This window comes from Lithobates pipiens, unplaced genomic scaffold (genome assembly GCF_037356315.1).
Source record: "Lithobates pipiens isolate NorthernLeopardFrog02 unplaced genomic scaffold, aLitPip1_a1.2 Scaffold_16, whole genome shotgun sequence".
Taxonomy (NCBI): domain Eukaryota; kingdom Metazoa; phylum Chordata; class Amphibia; order Anura; family Ranidae; genus Lithobates; species Lithobates pipiens.
This window is the reverse complement of record NW_027507748.1, coordinates 291,935,490-291,947,583: the sequence shown is the minus strand read 5'-3', so window position 1 is coordinate 291,947,583 and position 12,094 is coordinate 291,935,490. Positions and strand designations below refer to the sequence as shown.

At 42.7% G+C, this 12,094-nt stretch overlaps 1 protein-coding gene across 1 annotated transcript in view; it reads right to left on the bottom strand.

Moving 5' to 3' along the window:
- The window catches only part of LOC143982644 (putative helicase MOV-10), a 178,313-nt gene that overhangs the window by 22,578 nt on the left and 143,641 nt on the right, over positions 1-12,094 (bottom strand). The window contains exons 16-18 of the mRNA XM_077481542.1: positions 11,377-11,494; positions 1,363-1,554; positions 122-187 (exon numbers count right to left, since the gene is read on the bottom strand). Coding sequence (XP_077337668.1) covers positions 122-187; positions 1,363-1,554; positions 11,377-11,494 — 376 coding nt within the window. The remainder of the gene's footprint in view (positions 1-121; positions 188-1,362; positions 1,555-11,376; positions 11,495-12,094) is intronic.

Here is a 12,094-nt window from a genome sequence, read left to right as displayed (position 1 = left end):
ACGGCACTTAAATTTGGGCACATATCCAAATCTGACTATTAACAGTTCAGTGTTGGACAATATGACATGCTTATTTAAAAGATATGTTTCAATGTTCCATAATGATGCTTCTTTATCCTACCTTAAGGTCTTTAACGTCCGGAACAGCTTTAAGTTCCTTGTCTACCGCTTTCCGAATCTTTTCCACCTAAAAAATATAGGAATACCTTTACTAGAATTCTTCTATGGTAGCTCCAAAACTGAAAGAAAGCTCATACATTACTCATTACTACAGGCAATGGAATTGTTCGAAGTACAATAAGGAACTGGCTGCCCTTTAGTACACTGTAGTGAATTATGCACTGGTTTATGAAGAGATGGCTGGTTCTATTCAGCTTTAAAAATCACAGCAGTAGCAGTTTCTGCTTGCAGAAAAAGCTCCAAACTATACCTTACATGAAAAAGTTTGAAAACTCTTGTTAAATACAATTTTTGTAAAACCAAATGTTTGCTTTAACCCAGAGGTGTCAAACTCAATTTCATTGCGGGCCTTATGAGCATGATTGTTGCCCTCAAAAGGGCCGGTTGCATCTGTAAGAACATAGTTAAGCTTTGAAGGGCAGTTGCAGACTGGCACAGAGCCCACTCACATTCCTGTAGCAGGGGATGCAAATCTGAAAAGGAGGGTTGCACACTGCTGAGATCATCCACAAGAAACTTTATTGGAGACAGCTCAGACAGAACACCATGGTAGAACCATTTTCTATCTGAGCAGTCTCCAATAAAGTTTACCGTGGATGATACCAGCAGTGTGTGACCCTCCTTTATAGCTGGCATATAATTGTATTATTCTCATAATAATTATAGGCAGATACCCCCCCCTTTACATCAGATGCCAATAGCCCCCCAACCATCAAAAGTCAAGAAAGCCCCACCCTCCCTCATCACAGTGTACCCCCCTTACCCTTTGCTGCTGCTGGGAAGAAGCTCTGGCATAGCTTGGAAGCAAATAGTGCAGGGCCTGGAGGAGGACCACAGGAGGGCTGGAATCAGCTGAATGCTGAGATGAGGGGGTGCACAGAGAGGCATAGGATCTGTAGGAGGGGGTCTGCCCTAGTCTCTGCTGCTGACTGCTGAGAAGGGGGCAGAGACCATGGGGGTCCCACAGCTGCAGGAGAGATGTTACAGCCACATAAATGGCCTCATGAGCTAGATTTGGCCTGCGGGCCTTGTGTTTTACACATGTGCTATAACCTTATCATTTTATCTTCTTCATGTGGTACATGTGATTAATCAACATCAAAGCAAGCCAATAAAAGGTCAACGTTAACCGACAGCATATATCACTGTTAAATAAGAAAATGTAAAACTCATTGACTGTACCTGTTTCCTATAAGGAGAAATTATACCAATTTCTTTGGCTGAGATTTTTGCCATTCCTTTCTTCATCTGTGTCTCTAGCAGAGCTTTGACATAAGACATGAGCACCACAATCTCCTCCACATTGAAGAATGATGGACTATTTCCTTCTCGTTCATCTTTACCCAGCACACCATGGAAAATGATCGGAAATCCCTTTAAATATGCAAAATAAAAAGGGTTTATGCAGGATTCAACACAAACTGATATTTATAAAGTCTGTTTTGGTGAAAGTGCAATGCTGTTTACTTATTCAAACAGTTTCCAGAGAGCAGTACACTGCTGAAAAATTAGGGATGGGTGAAGTTTCAAATTCTGAAATCTGAATTTTTGGAGCAAATTGGAAGATTTTAACTAAGTTTTGATGAAATACATTGGAAGTCAATAGGTTTTAAAGGGTGCAATAGACTTTATAAATGGTTCCTGGGGGTTATGGATGCTCCTTTCAAAACTTGCAAAAAGGCTCCTTATTATGCTCATCATTTTACATTTTTCAGCAGAAGGGAAAAAGAAAAAATAATATATAAAACGATTGTACATGAATAATGAAAAAAAATAGAACACAAATGAATGCTAAATTGAAATAACTAAATAACTAAATATACCAAAAAACACAAAATCTCGAAATAAATGTTAAAAATGAATATACATTTTCTTCAAGCATATTTTGTCTTGACATCTCATTTAGAGAGTTTACACAATTTTAAAGCAACCTCAATTTCACCAAAATCACTCTGCTCATCCATAACAGACATATACAGTTGTGCTTTTAAGTTTACATACCCTGGCAGAATTTATGATTTCTTGGCCATTTTTCAGAGACTATGAATGATAACACAAAAAAAAAATCTTTCACTCATAGTTAGTGTTTGTCTGAAGTCATTCATTGATTCAAATCATAATGGCAACAAAAACTACTAAAATAAACCTGATCAAAAGTTTACATACCCTGGTGATTTTGGCCTGATAACATGCACAGGTAACCATCCTCACCTGTCATCTATTTGCTTGTAATTAGTGTGTGTGTGTGTGTGTGTGTGTGTGTATAAAAGGTCAATGAGTTTCTGGACTCCTGACAGACCCTTGCATCCTTCATCCAGTGCTGCACTGACGTTTCTGGATTCTGAGTCACGTGGAAAGCAAAAGTATAGTCAAAGGATCTGCGGGAACCCAGAATCTGCCCCTAATGCCGTCATGGCAGTGATTAAGGGCACAGACCCCCATAAGTTAATTTCAGCATTTTATAAAATGCTCTCCACCCCCATATCTACCAAAATTGCATATAACTTGAAACCTAGGTGGGAGAGGGAGGTGGGCTCAATGACAGATGAGGAGTGGGGAGAGGCATTGGAGACATGCAGGGCAGTATCCCCTAAATTGTCAGACCGTTTGTCACAGCTTTATATTCTGCATAGAGCGTATCTTACACCCCTCAGGGTGGCAAGGTACAAACAAACTCAGTTCACAATGTGCTTGCTTTGTGGACTGGATACAGGCACTTTTTTCCATCTGATTTGAGCCTGTCCCAAGATCCAGGGACTATGAAAGCAAGTAGTAACATTCCTTCATGACACTATGGGCTCATCCCTAGCACTTGACCCAAAACAGTGCCTCCTTGGAATCCTTCCTGATACCATTGACAAGTACACCAAAATCTTTCTGCATGAGACACTATTCTCAGCTAGGAAAATAATAGCCAAAAAATGGATGAGACAATCACCCCTTGGTAGAGTGGAAACTTGAAGTGAATACTACTTTACCATACAAAAAATGTATATACATTAACAGAGGCTGCCCCGATAAGTACAATAAGATATGGGATCGCTGGTTACAAGAGTCTGATGCCTGTGTGTAGCGTAGCAAAATCACAGTAAATTGAAGCAACTACTGTGCCATGTACAGTTGAATGTGATGCTCCATTTATTGTAATATATGCTAATCCCTAAAACTTATCTGAACTATGCAATGCAAAATCTTCTTTGAGTATGCATATGAAGTCAATATACCATGTATGCACCGTATGTTTAATAAAAACCTATGTTTAACGTAAAAAAATGCTGTATAATGACAGGAAATATGTATTTGCACATGGAAATATCTTTTGTAAAAAAAAAAAAAGAAAAATGTACTGTACATGAATATATAGATATGTTTTTGATTAAATTATTTTTTTGGTGGAGTACAGAAAGTCACAACAGATTGGAATGCATAGACGACTTCCTAATATGCTATTTCAAGTTTGTTTTTGATAGATTTTAAATAATAGTTTGATCGTATTAAAGATTTTTTTTAATTAGCAAAAAAAAAAAAAAAGGATCTGTGGGAAAAAGTAGTTGAACTGTATGAAAAAAAGATATTCAAGCAATGGAGAATGCCAATCAGCAGTGTTCAAACTCTAATCAAGAAATGGAAAATGAGTGATTCTGTTGAAATCAAACCATGGTCAGGTAGACCAACTAAAATTTCAGCCAAACTGCCAGGGATGCAAAGAAAAACCCACAAATAACTTCAGGTGAAATACAGGACTCTCTGAAAACATGTGGTGTGGCTGTTTCAAGATGCACAATAACAAGGGACTTGAAGAAAGATGGGCTGCATGGTCGAGTCGCCATAAGAAAGCCATTACTACGCAAATGCCACAAAGTATCCTGCTTACAATACGCTAAACAGTGCAGAGACAAGCCTCAAACCTTCTGGCACAAAGTCATTTGGAGTGAGGAGACCAAAATTGAGCCTTTTGGCCACAACCATAAAAGCTACATTTGGAGAGGAGTGAACAAGGCCTATGATGAAAGGTACATCAAAAAATACTGGAGGAACATTTGCATTCATCATTCAGGAAGCTGCGAATGGGACGTACTTGGACATTCCAACATGACAATGATCCAAAACACAAGGCCAAATCGACCTGCCACTGGCTACAGCAGAATAAAGTGAAGGTTCTGGAGTGGCCATCTCAGTCTCCTGGCCTCAATATCATTGAGCCACTCTGGGGAGATCTCGAACGTGCAGTTCATGCAAAACAGCCCAAGAATTTACAGGAACTGGAGGCTTTTGCCCAGAGGAATGGGCAGCTTTACCATTTGAGAAGATAAAGAGCCTCATTCACAAATACCACAAAAGACTTCAAGCTGTCATTGATGTTAAAGGGGGCAATATACAGTATTAATAACTGGGATATGTAAACTTTTGATCAGGGTGATTTGGGTAGTTTCTGTTGCCATTATGATTTAAAGAGTAAACACAGTTGATTGATAATAAATGGCTTCAGCCAAACACTAACCATGAGTGAAAGAATATGGAAAATTGTTATCAAATACTTACCGTAATTTTCCTTTCCTGGCGTAACCTCACGTCTACACACCATGGGTTAATCCTCCGTAGCCCCAAAGGCCACCTCCAATAGATAGATAGAATAAAAGACCCACCCTCCTAATCCCCGGTGTTCTTGATAGCGACAGGCCACCAGGGAGGGAAAGTTGTGCTGATGTGAGGGTATGCCAGGAAATAAATATTACAGTAAGTATTTGATAACAATTTTCCATATTCCTGGCTAACCTCACATCAGCACACCATGGGACTTAACTAGCAATAAAGAAGAAGGGTGGGAAAAAAAAGGACACTTAGCCAAGATATGCTGCATAATAAGGAACGTTTTTTTTTTATTTCTCTTGTAAGGCTGCCGAGACCACTGCTGACCTGAACTTTGCAGATGCTGTGGCCTGAATATCCAGGCTATAGCGGCACGCAAAAGGTTGTGCAGGAACTCCAACTGGCAGTCCTATATATGTCTGCTAGTGGAACTTTAGCGTATGCTGCCCAGGAGGCTGCCATCCCTCGTGTTGAATGAGCATGTGTCACTTCTAGAGGAGCCAGACCTTGGTTCTTGTAGGCTAGGGTGATGACCCTTGATACCCAGGAAGAGATAATTCTTGACGTTGCAGCCTCACCCCTTTTGGCGCCCACTGGGAAGATAAAAAGGTTATCCACATTCCTCATAGGAGCAGATCTTTTCTGATACATTGACAGCAGGCTCACCAGATCCAGTGAGCTGAAATCCTCTGTTAGTTTAGATGAAGATATTTGGTCAAAACTTGGGAGGATTGCCTCCCAATTCTCATGGAAGCTAGATGTGACCTTAGACCTCAGACTTGGAGCAGGTCGGAGAATGGCATTTTGTGGAAGGATCATACAGGAAGTTTCTTTGCAGGACAGACCCGCCAATTCTGAACCTCTCCGTGCCGAGACTACAGTGACCAAAAACACAATTTTTAAGGTTAGTGTAATGCTTCAGGCAGTGTGCTAGTAGCGTTTTTGCAGAGGATTACAGCTTTGGACTTATATACATACTATGTAGTTAAGTGGTTACACCTTATGGCAAATTACAGATAAAGGAACAAAGGTATGTTGAAGGATTAGTTGGGGTTTATATACAGCCATAACTTAGGTATCAGGGGGGGTCAGCAAGGCATTAGCAGTTCAGAAGTAAAAAGTCTATGCAGTTCAGATATACTTGCAGTGAGTTGCGTTATGCTGATGGGGACACTCCGTAGGTCTGGAGAGATGGCGGTGAAGCGTTCATTGGCCCAAAACGAAGAGTAGTAACTGGGGGCTCTGTCTGGCCCAAGTGAAGAGGATGAAGTGGGGCTCTGTCCGGCCCAAACGAAGAGGAGGAAGTGGGGCTCTATCCAGCCCAAACGAAGAGGATGAACTGGGGCTCTGTCTGGCCCAAACGAAGAGGATGAATTGGGGCTCTGTCCGGCCCAAACGAAGAGGATGAATTGGGGCTCTGTCCGGCCCAAACGAAGAGGAGGAAGTGGGGCTCTATCCAGCCCAAATGAAGAGGATGAAGTGGGGCTCTGTCCGGCCCAAACTTGGAGAAGAAAACAGCTATGTGTGGCTGGTGCACTAGGCCTGGTAACAGGTTCCTAGCACGAACGATGAGTCATTGGCGGCAGCTGTTTAAATAGGAACAAGAGGTGGTATCAGGTGATGTGGCTGAGACCTCATCAATGGGCTGAGGGGATAGTGGAGATGACTGACTGGATGAATCAGACATTGCAGTTAGGGACCATAAGGAGCAAGAGTCCGGAGGTATAAGTTGAGGATGTGTGAGTGACCTGAGGACCAAGCCGAGATCCAAGGAAGGTATAAGGCATTTCCTTGGTGGTTTAATACGAATTGCCTGCAGAAAACGCCTGATTAGGGGATATTCAGCCCACTTATGCCCTGTGAGAAATGATAGGGCAGAGACCTGCCCCCTAATCCAGTTATATGCTAACCCCTTATCTAGGGCTGACTGCAGGAAATCTAGTATATTTGGCCGAGAAGGAGATTCAAACTCTACAAATTTCATCCAAACACGTTCATACATGCGGTTGGTTGAGGTCTTTTTAGCCTTTATTAGAGTCTGTACCACCTGTTAGGACAGTCCCCAAGCCCTTAAATAGACTTCCTGAAAACTATCCAGGGGTACCACGTTTGGAGTGACCACTTGCTGTGTTCAGAGAAATGTCTGCTCAGCTGATCTGTCAGTTGATTCTGACTTCCTGGGAGCTATGCTGCTGTCAGGTCCTGAAGATACTCCTCTGCCCAGGCAAAGAGGTCTGCCGACAGGTGAAGGAGCGTTAGACTCCTTGTCCCCCCTTGGTGGGCAAGGCCTGAAGATTTTGGCACCAGGAAGATTGGGGAATAGAAACCTCCCCCTCTCTCTTCTGCTGGTACATGCTTGATGGCCCCTTTGGAGAAGAGTTCATCTATATAGGTTCGCAAGGACAGTTTCTTCTCAGGACACTCTGGCCACTGAGTTCTCACAAAGGAATTTGGAGGGTGGTGTAAGAACTCTATAGAGTATCCATTTTTTTTACAGTGTCCAGGCTTCAGCGATCGGGAAACCTTCGCCGCCCAGACCGTCCAATAGGAGCTTAGCCTTGCTCCCACTGGACAAGCCTCAAAAGGACTTTTCATTTGTATTGGCTGCCTTTGCTGCCTTAGATTTGATGCCCCAGAGAATGGAACTTTGAGTCCCTCTCCATTGAAGTCTCTCCCATCCTGGCCTGTACCATTTTTCGTTCTGGCAGCATTTGTAGGTTGACTGACTGGGTTGTCCAAGTGGTTTCTTTCAGCCATTGCATCATCCAAGGTCTTTCCAAACAGTAGTTTGCTGTTGTATGGTATGTTTGCCAAGGCCTGTTTGGAATTTCCCTCTGCTGTCCAAAGTCGTAACCACAGGGCCCTCCTTGCTGCAACAGCACTAGCCATAGATCTGGCTAACAGCTTTACTAGATCTACCAATGCCTCCGCATGAAAAACCGCTGAAATGTTTGGCTCCTCCAATGCTGTAACAATCTTTGAGGGGTCTACCCCTGCATTTAAAGCAGTCTCAACATTGGCAAGCCATGTCTTCAAGGCCCTTGACAAGCTTGTCAGGGCTATGGCTGGGCGAAAGGCTGATCCAGCCACGGAATAAATCCTTTTAATATCTACGTCCACCCGGTGATCCATTGGATCCCTGAAAGTAACCATGTTCTCCAAAGGTAAGGACACATTCCGTGCCAAATGCTTCAAGGCTGCATCCACATTTGGTGGGGTTTCCCAATGGCTAGCCTGTGAAGAAGGCATGGGATACAGTTTTGAGAGTTTGTTTTGCAAATTCAGTTTTTTATCCAGTTTCTCCCATTCATCCTCAATTAATTCCTTGAACCCCCGGAAATACTGGGAAGGTAGGTCCCTCCTTTTTCAGGTTAGGAAAGAACCTACAAATCTTTTGTGGGGGGAATGATTCTGACTCCCAATCCAGGGCTTCCTTAATTGCTTGCACAAATGGGCCTACCAGATTATAATCAAAGTTCCCAGGCCCAGCATCCCCAGGATCTGAGGATAACTCTGATACGTTCTCTTCAGATGAGGCGCAACATGTCTTTGGCTGTGTAAGCCTATGGGAAGAGTGCTCATTGCCATGTCCTGGAGCCTCTCCTGTACCGCCTAGTCTTTAAACCTCCTTGCATCATCCTCTTTATCTGCTGCCACTTCTCCAAGGCAACCCTTGCAGATAAGCTTTCCAGGCAAGGCTGGGAGTTTTCAGGCCCAGCACAGACCATATGAAAGATGTTGCACTTGGGTCTGGGCAGAGGTAGATGTCTGGACATCCAGTGCATGTGGGTCAGAAGAAAGCGAGAACCTTCGTACAGATGGACGGGATTCATGGCGCGGCAGTGACACAGAATGTTGGTGGGACTTATGATTTGATGAGTGTCTGTGTTTTGGGCTTCGGCTCCTGCAAAACAGCCAAGACAGACAACCGTGAGCGAACAGTTAGCACTCTTTTCCCCATTGTCCCATGCTGTCCCTCGTATTTTTCTTTAGATCTTCGTGCCTCTGACCTGTGTGGTGTGCTCATCTAAAAAAATCATCAATAATCACTGCATGAGACAGGGGGCACAGAGAGAAACTCTCTTCCCACCCCCTGTTTTTCTCCTTAATTTTTTTTTGTGTCATGTCTCCTTTAAACAGCTTACAGTGAGGGAAGGCAGCGGGGTTTAACGGGCAGGCGGCTTAATAAGTCCACAGGCAGGTCACTAATCAGTCAAAGATTAAAAGAAGAAAAGAAAGATCACTTAAACTACATCTTCTCTGATAAGAAAAAGGAGGAAGAGAGATACTGTCTTACCTGGAACTAAGATGCAGAGAAAACAGAAAGCACGGCCACTCAGGCCATCTGACTCTCTGCCTTTTGTATAATCAGTTGCCAGGTGAATGGAGGGGAACTGCCCTATAAACAGGATAAGGACGAGAGCGAGAGCTTGGCACGCTGCTAAGGAGACACAGTATGGGAGAAAAACAAGGAGTGCAGCCACAGCGACCCCTGAAAAGCACCGCATAGGGCAGTAAATAATATGCTATCTAAGCAACAATGCCCGTGACCCAGGCACAAGGGTACCCTGGCTTACAGGGGATATCCCACCCACACACAGGGTTTTCCAACCCAGGAGAGGCAGAGAACCTGGGGGGAGGTGCGGTAGGGGGGATACTGCTCACCGACATCCATCCAATCTGTAAAATTTTGTCAGGTGGCATGGAGCAACCAAAAATGAAGAACACCAGGGATTAGGAGGGTGGGTCTTTTATTCTACTATGTATTGGAGGTCGTCCTTGGAGTTACCTAAGGAGGATTAACCCACGGCGTGCTGACATGAGGAAAAGTTTTTGTGTTATCATTCATTTGCTCTGAAAAATGGCAAAGAAATCATAAATTCTCCCAGGGTATGTAAACTTATGAGCACAGCTGTCGATTTTTAGAAGTCCATTTGATTGGTATGGCAATTCTATATTTGCAGCGGTGGCTGTGGAAAGAAACCTCTGACAGAGGTCATTCTAACCCAAAAAAAAGTCACAGTAGGCTTTTATTATACTTTATTTATTCAGTGCTCAAAAATCAACATCAAAAAGGTAGTATATATTACCAAGTACATTGCAAAGATGAGAGACAGCACCAATATACATTTTCCATGAGGGGAACAACATTAATATAGTTATACAAAAGAAAGTGGTGGGATGGACAGGGCCAAACATGCATATGAGCACCACTATACTGTATAAGCATCATAATGAATGAAGTATAGTGGAGGGTGCAACTGAATCAGTTTCTTGAACATCAACCTTAGGGGCTCTCAAGTGGCCAGGCGGTTTCATGGTTAATAGATTCACAGAAGTAACCCTAAACTAATGTGATAATATAGCGAATACACCTTAGATCAGTGGTTCTCAAATTCTGTCCTCAGGGAGCCACTAACAGGCCAGATTTGAAGTATTAGAGCCCTTTCACACTGGAGCATGGGTCGTGTTAGTGGTAAAGCACCGCTAGTTTTAGCCGTACATTACCGGCGCTGTGTGGGTGGGAGTGAACGTTTTTAACCCCAAAGAAAGGGTTAACAAGGGGTTAAATGCACCCGCAAAGCGCCGCTACTAAAGCATTTTGCAAGTGCTTCGGCAGCGCTGCCCATCGATTTCAATGGCAGGGGTGGTTTAGGAGCGGTGTATACACCGCTCCCGCACCGCCCCAAAGAGGCTGCTTGCATGACTTTTTTTTTTGGGTCCTGCAAGTGCACCACCCCAGTGTGAAAGCACTCAGTCTTTCACACTGGGGAGACTAGAGAGGCGCTTTTCAGGTGCTATTTTTAGCATTAAAACACCTGAAAAGCGCCTTCAGTGTGAAAGGGGTCTTGCCCTGCAGATGCAGACTAGAGTACTGCAATCACTGAGCATAAAATTATATCTGTGATGTATTTCAGTTATCTCGCAATCTTTTCCTGTTAGTAGGTCCTGAGGACAGGAGTTGAGAACCACTGCCCTAGATAGTTTATGAGGCGTATGGATTATGTGGCATATGGATAACTGAGAATAAATTAGAGGGGAGAGGATGGGAGGAGACATATGGAGGGGTGAGGGAGAAGAAGAGAAAACAAAAAATAAAAAAAGGGGGGTGTTCGTTTCTTTTTTATACCTGCAGGTAATGAGGAAGTATGTAAAAAACGAATAGGTTCCCCATGGGGTAGTGGTCATTTCTAGTAAGGGTGAGCTGCGTTCCTGTGCTAATTAGGCATTGGAGCATTTATATAATGGATTTGATTTAGAATGCTGGGACAGGACCCAGAGATATTCATCCATAGTTTTAAAGCAATTTCAGGGTCTCCTAAACCTTTCTTCCGTATTGTGTAAAGTGGAAGACAGGTCCTCCATATATATAATCACGTTCAGTTTGGTATACCACATAAATTTACCAGGTGGTTTGTTTTTTTCATTAGGTTGCCCAGTAAGGTGAAGAAGGCATGCAGTCGGATTTTGAACAGTAGCAGTCTTTTGACAAACTAATATTTATGGAAGGAGGTTATTGATTGTGAGAACAAAAGATAATCAATAATTAAGAATCAAAGTTTTTGCCATAAATTTGAGAGCCATGTTTTTTGCAGAAATGCTTACCTTCTTTGGCAGTTTTTCCCAGTTGCAGTATGCATGTGTAACCATTTGATCTGCTTTGGACTGTAGCTCTTTGTCATAGAACAGTTCATTTGGAATAGTAAGGATATCGGGATGAGATCTAATTGAACAAATAATATACCCATAGTTAATAAAACAATAATATACAATAGTTTAATAAAGTCACTGATAGAAAACAGAAATATATAACTAAAAGTCATAAAAACAAATGAAACAGAAGGGAAAATGTTGCATCCATTCCCATTGAGATCTGTTTAATGTTGTTGAGGATATTACATCAACATCATAGCTCCAGCAATATATTGTGAATGCCAATTTACACATTTTACAGTTTAAAAAACATGATTGAAAATGCATTACAGTAGACATGAGTGATAGCAGCTGTTACTGGACACACGAGGGGGTTATTCACGAAAGGCAAATCCACTTTGCACTGCAAGTGCCCTTGAAAGTGCACTGAAAGTGCACTTGGAAGTGCATTCGCTCTAAATCTAAGGGGTAGATCTGAAATGTATGGAAGCTCTGCTGATTTTATCATCCAATCACGTGCAAGCTAAAATGCTGTTTTTTATTCTCCTTGCATGTCCCCCTCATATCTACAGCGACTTTACTTCCAAGTGCACTTTCAGTGCATTCTGTGCCATTCTGTTGCACTGAACCACAACGCATGGTAACACACTACAGTGTATTTTATTGAGAT